General features: G+C 30.5%; 1 protein-coding gene across 1 annotated transcript in view; it reads right to left on the bottom strand.

The window, feature by feature from the left end:
• Positions 1–14854, bottom strand: part of LOC142324680 (neurexin 1-like) — a 311382-nt gene that overhangs the window by 18707 nt on the left and 277821 nt on the right. The window contains exons 14-18 of the mRNA XM_075365567.1: positions 13019–13465; positions 8276–8428; positions 5764–5883; positions 3936–4114; positions 1297–1468 (exon numbers count right to left, since the gene is read on the bottom strand). Of these exons, the coding sequence (XP_075221682.1) occupies positions 1297–1468; positions 3936–4114; positions 5764–5883; positions 8276–8428; positions 13019–13465 (1071 nt within the window). The remainder of the gene's footprint in view (positions 1–1296; positions 1469–3935; positions 4115–5763; positions 5884–8275; positions 8429–13018; positions 13466–14854) is intronic.

Raw genomic sequence — 14854 nt, 5'->3', positions numbered from 1 at the left:
TGGATCAGGTTGATTTATATTATATTATATATATTTACACACATACATACTTTGATATATATATATATATATTTATACATACTATGGTATTATTTTTGAAATTGCATGAGTCAATATAATGGAATTTAAATTAGTTGTGTTCCGTTGTCAAAAATTTGCAAGTAATTGGATCAAATTATCACCATTTATTAAATTTTTATAATCAGTATAGGTATCATAAAATTCTTTCTTCACCAATGTAAACAAATTATTTCTTCAAAGTCTTTTTCTTTCTCCTGTTAAGCCTCCAGTAATTACCTTTCAGATAATACTTCAGAGGATGATATGTATCCTCTGAGCTGAGTGTAAATGACATGTAGTCTTGTACAGTCTCAGTTCGACCATTCCTGAGATGTGTGGTTAATTGAAACCCAACCACCAAAGAACACCGGTATCCACGATCGAGTATTCAAATCCATGTAAAAATAACTGACTTTACTAGGACTTGACCGCTGGAACTGTCGACTTCCAAATCAGCTGATTTGGGAAGACGCATTCACCACTAGACCAACCCGGTGGGTACTGCATCATAGTCTGCCTGCATATTTTTTAACTGTTTATTTTAAAGTTTGAAATATTATACTTATATTTATAAATATTCTCTCAGCTTACATCTTAGCAGTAATGAAATACATTTTTTTTAATTATCTCTTCCACAATACTTGTATGCATTATCTTTATGTGATAATAATATATATAACTGGGGATCCCATTAACAAATGTTGTGTATGCAGACTGAGACTGTTAAGAAATGTTCATAATGTATGATGAAAACTACCATGGTTCCTTGAAAAAGCAATAAAAAATTATACAGTTTATGACTGACATTCCAACGTTGCATCTGCCTATTAGTTCCATGAAAAAGAATAAATAGAAAAAATTAAAGTTATCATAAAAAATACATAAGATTGGCATATTTTTCAAAGAGTTAGAAAAAGTGTTAGAAGAGGAGTGAAGGCTGTGCATATCCTGGTATAAAGCCAATAGACTTTGGTACTGATGTAGTTAGTTCCTTTTCACCTTGAACTTGCCACTAGTGAATAATTTTCCTGACTAAACTATCTATAATTCATTAACCAGCCAATAATGTTGTCTATAAGTCATACTTAAACATTATATTGATTAACTTCGTAAAATACTTCTGATGATTCTGTAAAATATTTCTTTTTTAACAAATAAACAAATGATTAATCTAAAGGTTATAATGGGATAACAGAGATTCATGAAATATTTTGAAAATATGGAAATATATCTTACCCGCAGGGTGATTGGTTTGTACGTTATAATCATCCACTTGTATTGTTGAATTAGCACCAGATCTTGTAAATCTAACTACATGATACGCATTATCACTAACTTTGACACTAATTTCACCAATTGGATGATCATTTGTTCCCATATTGTACACCATAAAAATGTTTCCTTCAACCTGAAATATTAAATATGTACTTTGTTACAGGGCTTTAAAAGTTCACTGATACAATAAAATTTGTAAAAAAATATTTTAGATCGATTAATAATGTTAACTAAATGTATACACACAGTCAGTTATTTATACAAATATAGACTGAAGTCAATATCATTTGACTTCAGTAACCTAGGAGAAATATTTTATTCATTTGACCGTGGAGAAACATTTGGTTTTGACTTTTAGTTAATGACATGAACTCGTGATTTTATATTTCTGGATACTGCATTCAACGTTTCTCAAGTGCAAAGTATCTGTCAGGTTGTATATGGTTGGTGTTTATTAACAAACTTGATCAAGAAATGGATTAGATTATTTATTAACAGGCTTATCCGATTTGAATTCAAAATCAGTTTTAAAAATATAATAATGAATCCTAGTTATATTTTTAGATTTTCATAGACAATGTAGAATACATATAGAAATTTTAATTTACTGTTTATCAGAACTTTAATTAATAGATTATTTAAGCAAGTATAAGAATAAGAGGTCATGAATAATCATTAGAAATCTCCAAGAAATTTAAGGAAATGTGTCTCAATAGAGGTGAGTAGTGAGGCAAATTATGTTTGAGGCAGCTGTGCTATTAAATTCTGAGAATGTGAAGTAAAAGTTATTATTTTAAGGCATAAAATAAAAATAATTCTGGTAAACTTAAGTATTAAAATAACAATAATTTCCGTTAACCAGTCATGAACTGTTAGTCAAGTAATAATGAATAGAGTACTCTTATCTTTCTACAGCTTTGCAAATACTCATACGTACAGCCATAGTGTACACAAAAAAATTAAAAACATAAGGATATCCAAAAGTTTTTTATTTATGAAGTTATGAATACAAAATTTATTACTACAGAGTAGTAAAAATATGCAGTATTCTTCATGTGGTGTCCTAAGAGGGTTGGCAATCACATTGTAATCTAGACATTGAGTAATGCAGCTCCAAATAGTTTGCTGGAGTAATAGTTGAATATTTAGGAATATTAAGATTTTGATTTTTATATGTAAAATTTACACGTGGTTAATGTTTTGTATTATATTTCAACATGGTGATCTGCAGAAGTTCATTTTGCTGTTTGTATTATACTCCTGAGTTGCCATCTTTGCTGAAAGGTTTTGTTGGTTTGCTGAATGATCTTTTATATTTTATTTTTAGTTTTGAAAGTGATATAGCTACCCATTTTCTTGCAGATGTTGGCAATTCTGAATGAGAATTGCAACCAAAGTATGTTGCTGTCGATATGCATGTTATTAGGCATGTTTTTTATTTGGTACTGTATTTTATGAAGCTTGTTGATGGGTAGCCACTGTTGTGGACCATATGTTTTATTGTATTGTGAGCTTTAGTGTAGCCGATTGACAACTAGTATTACATACAGAAGAACCAACTTTTGTAAGTCATTTTATAAGGACAGAACACAAATATAAAGACAATTTCTGCAGTGTATGAATTTTCTATTTAGCATATAAAAACTAAGCTTTTTATACATTTGAACAGTAGTATACGACTTATAAATATGCTAAATTTGATAAAAAATAATAAATTAATCAAACAGAACATAGACTGAATATATTACTTGATTAAATACTAAAGATGTTTCTTAACCTTCTTAAGACAAGTGAAATTAAATAAATTTTTTCTTCTGATGAGTGTGTAATAACACATTATATAGTTTACAAATGAGTAGATATGCTACCATATAATTTTCCTGGATGAATCAAAGGAAATTATGGTACAACCGTGGCCACTGGCAACTCCATCAGGGAATTCAATATATGTAATTACGACATGTGGTTAGCACTGAAAAGTCATTTGGAAGAACATTTCCACGTAAATTGAAAGTGAACTGCTGATAATAATTAATAATTTTATAATATTTCATCATGCTTTTAAGAACTTATTATGCTATGATGTGCATCTTCTTCCTCATCTTTTCTTCTTTAAATTTTCAAGAGGTTAGCAAAGGATAGAACAAGGTGGAGAGCAGCAGCTATGACAGGACCTGCCGTAATGGCAGAACACTATGAATGAATCTTGAAATTTAGAGTAGGTCTCTCTACTAGGTGAAACTTTCTTCATTTTATAAAAAAAAAGTATTTCTAGCTTGCGGTATGCTTTATTTTATTTCTTTTGCATAATCATAGTTCATTAATTACTGCTCTTAAATGTTTATATTTCTGAGTTTTCTGAGCTATTTCTCAATTAATCATAGTTTCCCTGGTACTGTACTTTAAATATTAATATAATACTGATCTTACTAACACACATCATTACTCTTTATCCTTTATTGACTTACACAATTCAACTGTGAATTGCTATCAGCTTTCAAGACTTTCTATCAAGAAAATAAAATTCTATCAAGTTTTTAATAAAACCGAACTTTAAATAATAACAGATAAAAATAATTTAAAACAAGCATGACATTTACAATTTCTAGTTCCATATAATCATTAGAAGTCCCGCTATCAACTCGTAATAGAACTGCATCTTCTTTTGTTGTAATGAAACCAACTGCTAATACATCACTCTTCATTTCTGGCCTACGATCTTCTGGGAAGACATAGGTTATTAATCCTCTGTTAGGACCAAATTCACAAGATCTTGATTCTGGAAACAGAAAAAAATGTTTATTAATATTATAGTTTACACTACATGACAGTAAGAAGCTGTACGGTTTTAATAAGATAAACATGAATATTAAGAAATGACATTAAGCAAGTTATATAGAAAGAATTAAGAACGTAGTATGCTGGAAATTGAACCAAATTACATTATCGTTATGGAATCAACACAACATTAACTGGATCAGTTATACTTTTTTAAATTAATTCAATATGCTGCGATTATTGTTACAACTGTTTGGTGATTATACAGGACCCTGAATCCATAAAAGGCAATTATTTTAAGCTGGATTTGAAGCTAATGTTACTATTGTTTTTTAATTGCTCAGGAATGATCAAGTTGGGACTAAACAACACTATCTGTCGAGTTGTAATTCGATTTTTAGCCTAGTGTGATGGAATAATCTGAAAATAAAAAAAATAAGTATATAATTTTGATATTTATATGAATATTAAGGTTATTCATTTCTAATTATATATTGAACGTTCAAGAAGAAGTAATTATAAAAGCTTTAAAGGATGAATAACAGTTTCCAGAAACCCAGAGCACATTTAATTCCAGACAACATATCGCATAATGATTAATAATAATTATAATAAAAACAGCCAGTAAATGCTAATGAATGTAGTATTGGGTGTGAGGAAAATAAAACAAGTAATAATGTGGTAATAGAAATGATAGCATCCATTAATAATTGAATATTGATGAGATTTAGTCATCAGAATGTTTTTAAGGTCTTCTATTTTTCAGAGATAACATTCTGAGACAACATAAAGGTAATTAAGGGAAGAGACAGAAATAAGGATAAGGGTAGGTGAGTATACATAATCTTTTATCTAGTAAAGAAAGTTATTTTACAGACAATTAAAATTGAAAACAGAAGAAATATCACACTTTAATCAGTTTTTCTTTTTCAGTTATCAATAAAAAAAAAATACTTTATTTGGATCAAATTATAATTATACATTATGTAGATCATATCAAAAACAGTAGATTTGTTAAATTATGGATGATAAAAAGGATCTGTTTTAGTATTTGCTTGGAAGGATCAAGAGGAAAGCTTAGAATAATCCAATCAGAGCAGCATCAAGAGGTGCAAAATTAATAAACAAACATGTGATTACTGACCGTGTAATCATAAAAAAATTAATTAATGAAATAATTTGATGAAATTTTATGAAAAAAAAATAATTGAGTTAATACTGGTATAGAATGAAATAACAATTTTAAAGGCATTATTTGTGATGTACAAATATGTAATTAGTTCATAAAAATTTAAGTTTATCCACATAAATCTAAATTTACTGTTTAAAAACATCACAGTATAATATTGTTTCTTATGGTTTATTAAGTAATTTAAAAATGACAATTGAAGAATAATAGGGTTCTTTCTTGTATATTGAAGAATTCTGATGTTAATTAAAAGATTAGGAAAATATCTTTAACAAAAAAAAAAAAAATTAAGTTATGCAAAAACCGTTAGAAACGATGATATATTAAATCTATTGAGAAAAAAAACAATGAAAGCGATAAAAAAATTAAACTAATCTTTAAACTCTTTAAAAAGATTGATCTTGAATGTTAAGTGAATGAAATATAAAAATAACATATCAGTAGTAATGACAAATCCATACCTTCTGAACATGTTGGACCAGTATAAGAGGTCATATCACAGTCACAAGTGTACGAATTCCATTGTTGAACACAAACACCTCTATTTGAACAAATATTATGGCTGCATTTTGTATTGTGACCTGTAAGGTAATATAATAAATGCAATTAATATTACTAAAACCACAAAAGGAAATTGGATGAGCAGTTTATAATTCAGTTGGATCGTTTGAAACCAGGCTAAAGTAATTATATTTTAAAGCTCATGGCTACTCCAGGAGGTGTCTCCTGATTACTATGCTGTTGTTTGTTCTAATTAACAAATAAGTGTTGGCTCCAGGCCCGACAAAACTGAATGAAATATCCAGAGAGTTCGTAATAACATATAAGTGAATAAATTAATTGTAAATTTTTTATTTTCTGTCTTTAATAGCACTGTCACTGATATTTTTAGTTGACGTGTTTCGGAGTACCTCCACTCTCAAAACTACTTTCAACATTGAGGCTTCCATAGTTGGGTTTATTGAATAACTAGTGATGTTAAGCTCTTCCCATTCTCCATCCTTAGTGACATGGTCTCTTCTGTTATGTCCCTCCCACTTTAATAAGCGGTTATACATATCTTGAAGTCCTTCTGATTCTTTATTTTAACAATTTCAAATTTTTAAATATTAAGTCGATTTGAATGTTTAGTTGTTCATTAATTATCTCCTCCCCTTTTAATTTTATCTTGAATATTTCCATGTTTTCTAGAATATTTAAACTTTTTCCTTTTTCTGCAAATGTAATATTTTCATGGATTTTATACTTTCACTGGGAATATGCCCTTTTTCTATCAAATGCGTTACAAAATTTGAATCCTTTTTTGTATTTATATAATCTTATATGTTCATTAAATTTTGTTTTTGTTCATTAAATTTTTGTTCCATTTGTCCTATACTGTATTGTCAAGCTACTGATTGTATACGTCACGTTAAAATCACATTTTACTTGGTACACCCCATTTTTGTTAAAACTGTCTTTTTTTCTATTATATTTCCATTTTCTTTTATTATAATTTATTCCTGATGGTATTGTCTGTGGTAAGTGATATATTTATGTTATAACATATATAACATTTATTATGGAGGAGCATAATAAATGTGAGCATAAATGTGAATTGTCACATTATATTATGTGACAATTCTAGGAAGGGCAGAAAATAACACTCAAATCAATGAATCAACTGTATGTTATTTAATTCTGTATATGGGAGAGAATTTTCCCTAAGGAAGCTTGAGCCTGTTCTCAGATGCCTCTTTAGTATCAGGAGGAAATCCAGTTTATTCCATCATGTACTTTTGATGATAAATGCATAATTGTTGATCAATGTATTGCTTTTATCTTGGATAAAAATAACTCTATAATCTTATCTCCTTAAGGATGTGGATGAACTGGATCTTGTAATAGGGAAGGGGTCTTGAAGTAGCCCTTTGGTCAGGATTTTTTATCTTGCTCCTTCTGAGGATAGATTGGACTTCTCTTATTATCTCTTCTTATTTCTTATCCTTGACCCTTTTCTTCCTGGCAATATTTTGTGGGTTTAATTTGACGATCATTAAATTTATGCTAAGGATTAGGGAATTTTCAGTTCTATTACAGTATAATATATATATATATATATATGTTGGGAACACCTTAGCTGATTAGATCTGACTAGGATCTTGTCTTCTAATCATTTGATGGCTGAATAAAGTTCAACAAAGTGGTAAAATGTTTATTGGAAAATCCAAGTCTCCTAATAGGTATATATTTTCTTACTATTCACTGGAAGAATAGTAGCCAAATAAACTATTGAAAAATTAATAAAAGAAAAGCAAAGCTTCACTTTTTGTTGATAAATTTTAATTCAATAAACAGAAACATGACGTGATTCAGAAACTTGAATGAGGTTACATGAGTTTACAATGAGGTTTACATTCTTCTATATCAGTAATATTAAGAGAAATTTTATTACAGCTAAATTATTATCATGTTTCTAATAAACAGTGCAATCTATAATTTATATAGCAGTATAAGTATGTTGTTACATTTCAGAAAAATGTGTATGGAGAGGTAAATTATTCAGATACTTATTTCAGAAAAACTGAAAAATTGTAGATTATTCTGTTTTATAAGTTTCTTTTAAGGTGTATAGATATTTTTTTTTGTAGCAGAAAATGTTGCATTAAAATGAACAACCATTTCATACATCACAATAATATTGGTATATATTATGGATATTTGAATTATTCAAAATGAATAAAAGTTGGATAAAAAATCATAATACATTTTTTATGAATTGTAAATTTTAAAAATAAAAATTACATAAATTATTATTAAATAACCGTGAAAAATTAAATTTATTAGTATGAGTACATGTTTTTCTCTCCAATTTATGGGGATGAAAAAGATATTACGTAAATATTTATAAAATTTACTGTAGATATGTTTTGTTTTCGATTGTAGAATCGGTGAATAAAAATAACATAAATATGATTTTTTTTTTTAACAAACCATCACATCCTGGTGATACAAGTGAACTAGCAATAATAGCATCGACAATAACATTTGGTGATTCGCCATTTAAATCAAGACTAGCCAGACAACCTTCGTAACCATGTTTTGATTGAATCTGCTTAGGAAGAGGAAGATCTTTTGGTATTCCACCTAGAAAAGGCAATATCATAAAAATAATTTATTACACTTAAAAATTAGTTTATTATACCAGGTATGTAAATATGAAACCGGAATTTTTGTATAGAAAATACACATTTATTGTATGAAAATGATAAAAAATATTTTATTTGAAATATTTTCCATTGCTAGCTATACATTTTTCTCATCTCTCTGACAATTTATAAATGCCATGCCAAAAAAACTGTTGCTCTTTTGAGGCAAACCAATCATCAAGCCATTTTGGTACATTTTTATAAGAAGTGAAGTGCTGCTCAGTAAGTGGGTCCCATCATATCCCATCGATACAAATAAATAGTAGTCGGACGGAGCCAAGTCTGGTGAGTAAGCTGCATGCAAAAGTATTTCCCAACTGAATGCCTCGATTGTTTCCTTGACCGGTTTTGCTTTGTGTAATGGTGCATTTTCATGAAGCAAAATCACTTTGTGCTGCCTTTTTTGATATTCTGGTCATTATTCACACAATCCTTGATTCAAGTCAATCATTTGTTGACAGTAGCGTTCAGTATTAACGGTTTTGCCAGGTTTTAGCAGCTCATAATTGATCACACCCTTCTGAGCCCACCAAACACAGAGCATTGTCTTCTTTCCATAGCGATTTGGTCTTGAAATCAATGTTGACGGTTCGCCTGGAGTTACCCTTGATCTTTTACGCCTTCTTTCTTGAAATATATCCACTTTTCATCACCTGCCACAATTCAATGGAGAAATGACTTTCTTTTGTACCTGGCGAACAGCATTTCGCAAGTGGTTTTCTTGCTGCCTTTCATTCAGTTCATGTGGAACCCATATTCCCATCTTTTGGATCTTTCCCATGGTTTTCAAACGTATGGAGATGACTTCTCGTGTTACATTTAATTGATCTGTGAGTTCTTGTTGCGTTTGAGCATCATCTTCATACAATAATGCTTGCAATTCACTGTCTTCAAACTTTTTCGGTGATCTTCCACTTTCTTTGTTTCTCACATCAAAATCGCCACTTTTGAATTTTTTAAACCACTCAAAGCACTGTGATTTGCCAAGAGGATGCTCACCGTTAGCTTCGACAAGCATTCATTGCAATTCTACAGAAATTTTCTTTAAATAGAAAGTGAAAATCAATGCTGTTTGCAAATCATAGTTTGTAGGTACAAAACTCGACATGTTCAATGCTAATTAAAACTACGCTGTTGTAAAGCAGCATAACTTGTATTGTTATGCTACTGTTTAACAGCATTAAACTTGTATTTTTGTGAGTTGAAAATCTTTGCCAGCTATCAAAGAAAGAAAATGGCACCAATGATGTGGTTTGTCGGTAACTACATTGACAGCTTGAGCCATCTGTTGGCAAATTTTGGTTTCATATTTACACATGTGGTAATATTTCTATTTAAAACTAAACTTTTAAACAAACTGAACCAAATTTTTTTATAATTACGACATTTTTAATAACTTTCTTCAAAATGTTTTCTGTCACCTTAGCTATGTTTTCTGTCATCTTCAGTTACTGGTGCCACAATAGCACATGTTTAGAATGCGATGAAAAGTGTGTTGTATTCGAATTGTATCTGCTTATTTTTCTAAATTTATTTATTTAAATTCCCAAAAAACACAATTCAAAGAAAAAATTGAACTCAAAAATATAAGAAAGAAGGTATATAAAATAAAACACTTGAACAAAACCTCTTTTTTCCTTTTCTTTCTCCTTTTCCCTTTACATTAGCAAAATATAAAACCTTGTCTGCTGTTGTCACAGTCAAGATAATCAGTCAGTTACTGCAAGATAACTTTTGTATAATGCTGCAGAAAAAACAATAAAAATTTTATTTTAATTCATAATTCCTTACAATACTGTGAATTTAAATTTGTAATTTAACAAATAACTAAACAAAGCAGATTAAAAAAAAAAAAAAGAATTTAGTCTTACAATTAAATGAAATTATGATTAAATAAAAAATATTATAACTATTTCAAAATAAATGAAAAGCTAATTAAAAATAAAATTTTACAGATTAAATGAACAGTAACTCAAAATAAATATCATTAACTGAAATCTATTGACCAGTAATCCCATCAAAAAGCCTTGTACTTAAATCATTATTTCTAATGGCTTTACTGTTGTAACTGGAAGAAAATTATAAGGATTTGGACTTACAAAAATTGGTATATAATTATTATACGATTGAATTTATTTGTTTTAAGATTATACTTACTGTTTAGGTGATGTCCTTTCTGTTTTCAATATTAAAAAGTTAAAAGGGCATCCAACATGTTTTGACAATATTCACTAAATATTCGGAGTAAAATTAGGAAAGCCCAGCAAGAGAGTCGGGAAAGTATATTTCAGATGCGGAAATGATATTTTAATTTTTTAAGAAAAAAAAAAGATTGGTAAATTTTTTTTTCAGGAATGGCATTTTAAGGCAATGAGACATTTGAATAGAAATACAAAGACCCTATTTTTAAAAAATCTGATGTGGACAGCACTTGACTTTCTTGTATGCCTATTAAATTACATATATACTTTTTTTTAAAATGAAAAGTACATAAAATTTTATTTCATTAACAACTTCTGATATTTTTTTATTGTTATTACTAAATTATTTATCATAAAAATTGTTTTACAATCAAAGGTTGTAATTGTTAATAAATCAATATATTTAGATTAAAAAAAAAAGTTATAAAAAAAGAGATGAAGTCGGATTTGAATTGATGTACCTGCCTCGTGTAAGATCCAAATATTTCATTAATCAAAATTTTATTTGGCTATAACTCTGGAACCAATAAAAATAAGCACTACTTATGATATGTTGTTGAAAAACTCTCTATGAGAGCTTATTACTGCAGTTAAGAAAAAGCCCTAAATCCAAATTTTTTGGGTTTTGTTGAACACTTTTGGTCCAGTTAATTGCAATTAAAAGGGGAGATGCACTACTAGATGTTACAACAGTTTTAAATCCAAATATTCAACATCCTGCAGCTAATTGTTTTTGAGTTATGCGAGATACATATGTATGTATGCACAGATATCATGCCAAAACTAGTCAAAATGGATATTTCCTTCGAAATCTGAAAACTGAAATTTTTTGTGATCACAGTACTTCCTTTACTTCGTACAAGAAAGTAAAAAAGAAGATCAGATTGTAAGAACTATAGAGGAATAACTCTTCTGAATGTGGTATACAAGATATTTTTTAGGATTGTGATGATTCAAGGATTGTAATATCTTCTAGGAGTAAGGCCTTGCCTTTAGTTGAGGTGGTGTTGATGAAGTGCAATCTGGCTTTAGAGCAGGTATATCTTGTTCGCATAACATATTTGCTCTGAAGCAAATTATCGCGAAGAACACAAAATTTAACAAATAGACCCGTCTGCTTTTTGTAGAATATATTAAGGTGTTTTATATGTTGTGTTGATCAGTTACGTTAGATGTTTTAAAGAGAACAGGAATTCTGAAGCGCTTAATAGGGGGTAATTAAATGTATATATATGAATTCAAAGATATGTATAATGGGGAATAACAGTAAGTTAGAAGTTATAAATAGAGGATTAAGACAGGAATGTAGACTGTCTTCAGTGTCGTTTAATTTGTTTATAGACGGAGTTATGCGAGCGGATTAAATATTTGCCTTGCTGCAGGCATAATATAGTTAGTTAATATAATATAGGAATAAGGTGCCTAGTCGTCTGTATGGTGGTGAAACTTGGACATTATCAGGCGTTGAGGAGCGTAGGCTGCAAGGTGGTTGAGATGAGATTCCTAAGGGTTGGTTGCTGGGAATACCAGACTTGATAGGTAAAGGAATGAGGATGTTCGTGAAGTGTTGGATATACGTTCTTTAATGGAGGTGGTTAGGGACTATAGAAGGAGTCGGTTCGATCATATAAGGCGCATGAGTCCAGCAAGAATTCTGCCTGTAAGTGAGGAATATATTCCAAAGGATAGAAGAAGCCTGGGACGGCTGAAAAAAAGATGGAGACCGGTTTACATAAAATAAAAGACGGAAGGATGACGTAATAGGCTTTTGACTTATACTTGTGAAGAAGAAGAAGGAGAAGAAGAAAATTATATTTATTTATATTAATAGTGATGAAATTTTTTTTTTTAAATGTCTGTGTTTAAATAAAGTTATACATGTGACTGTGAACTGTGGCTAAGTTCACAGTTGATTAATTGTGTAAAATATTTTTGTTAATTAATAATTCTGTTACAGATTTTGAATCTAATTTGTAGGAATAAGCTTGTATTTGAAACAATTTGGTGCGAAATAACAATTGTAACAATTTGTTTAATTGAATAGAAAAAAATATTGTTAGGGATGTAGGATGTAGAGGGTATACTGAAATGAAACGACTAACAATAGATAGGGAATCTTGGAGAGCTGCATCAAACCAGTCAAATGAGTGAAGACAAAAAAAAAAAAGAAATATTAAGTAATTTATAGAATAATAAAATCGGTATATGAAAAAATAAATGCGGTACAAATTATTTTCAATAAAATCCATTATTTAAAATTAAAATTATTATATTTGAAATAAATAGAATGCAGTATTTACTTGAAAAATCAGGAGTTATGTACATACCAAGGTAAAGAATTCCTGCCAGATCTAATTTTTCGTTATGTCCAAGACTCGTAACAATCGCAAAGTTATCGTCGACCATAAGCGTATGTTGTTTAGGACTTGGTCTTCCGATTGTAACAGCGTGCCAACGGTTATCATTTAAACTGCTACGTGCATTATCTCTCACTCTAACCGGACCGTCACCCAAATTAAAAATATACTGAAGATGTCCATTAATTAATTCAACGGCAATAAAATCTTGTTCTCTCCCGGCGTTATACATAATTAAACCGCTTGATTCACGTGTTTTAAACTGGAAGTAAATATTTGTTGTAGAATATGCTTTTAAAACAGGTAAACCGACAAACGTGTGCTTAGATCTGAAAGTTACAGGATGATGTACAAGCTGGTTATCTCTTTTACTGAAATTTGCCGTTACGAATATTTGTGGAGTATAATATGAACCACCTGAAAAACAAATTTTCGAGATTAAATTATAATATTTTAATTTCCTCTTTAAACAGAGGTAGTATAAATAGTATAAAATATGTACTGCTTTTGACGCTGCAGATAGCCTGGCAGAGCGACTCCTGGGTTAAGCAGTTCCCCCTTCCAAGTTCTAATGGACTCCTTGAAGAACAGCACAGCAAGGACAGGATCAGGTCGCCCTGACACCTGTACTTGGGTGAGAAATTGGCCCAAATGACGAAGGAACTGTAGAAAGTAGTCCAACATTTGGATTCAGAAGACCGCAGGAAACCACTGCATAAAAAATCCGATGATATGAGATCTGTCAGAAAATAATCGAATATTTTTAATTACGGACCGACGGAGATATTTAATGACGTGCGGTTGGCAGCATAGTGTTCCGCATAATCTCCTCTGTAACCGCATGTTGTTGGATTGTTGATATATCGTTTAGATTTTGTGTTATTTGAGTGCAACGTGTTTAAGTAATAGTAGCGATTTTTGTAACGTGCTAGTTTCGAGACCGACGATACGACGTAAAATTTTGTTTGAAACCGGAGAAAAAGTTTCACAGAAACGTTTCGACTTTTGAAACAAGCTTACGGAGATGATGCTCTGCGCAATGTTACTAACGGTTTTCAGGTTTTCACGATTTAAAAGCGGTCGTCAGTCAATTGAAGATGACACTCGCGTTCAGAAGATCAACGGTCTGTTGGGTGCAAATCGCCGATCGACTGTCAGAGAATCGGATGTCGTGACATTTTGACCGAAAAATTGAGCGAGCATCGAGTTACGGCAAAGTTTGTTCCTCGTTTGATGACCGAAGGGCAGAAAGAAGAACATCCAGCGGATGTTTGTCAGCAACTTCTTGAACAAGCCGATGACGATGAAATATCGATGCAAAGGATCGTAACAGAAGACGAAATCGAGACAAAAGTTCAATCATCACAATGGATCGGCAAAGGAACTCTATGCCTCAAGAAAGCACGTCAATCTCGATCCGATGTCAAAGTGGTGTCTCAGTTTTTTTTTTTATTTTTAATGAAATTGTGTATTTTGAATTCTTGCCTCAAGCTGAAACAGTAAACCTTGCGTACTGTCAAGGTGTTTTACGACGGTTAAGTGAAAAAATCCGCAAAAGGAGACCAGAGTTATAGCGAGACAACTCACAGTTCCTTCATCACGACTGTGCGCCCGTACACTCAGCTTTGTACCAAAATATCAGATGACTGCCTTCCCTCGGCCACCCTATCGGGCTTCTTGCGATTTTTTCTTATTTCCAAAATTAAAATCGGTGATGAAAGGACGCCGTTTTTAGCCTATTGATGACATTAAAGCAAATTCGTCACGGACCTTAGAGATCATTTAAAATGAAGCTAAGTGTGTGAA

This window comes from Lycorma delicatula, chromosome 5, assembly GCF_047948215.1.
Source record: "Lycorma delicatula isolate Av1 chromosome 5, ASM4794821v1, whole genome shotgun sequence".
Taxonomy (NCBI): Eukaryota; Metazoa; Arthropoda; class Insecta; order Hemiptera; family Fulgoridae; genus Lycorma; species Lycorma delicatula.
The sequence above is the reverse complement of the archived record's forward strand: the minus strand, read 5'-3'. Positions and strand labels throughout refer to the sequence as shown.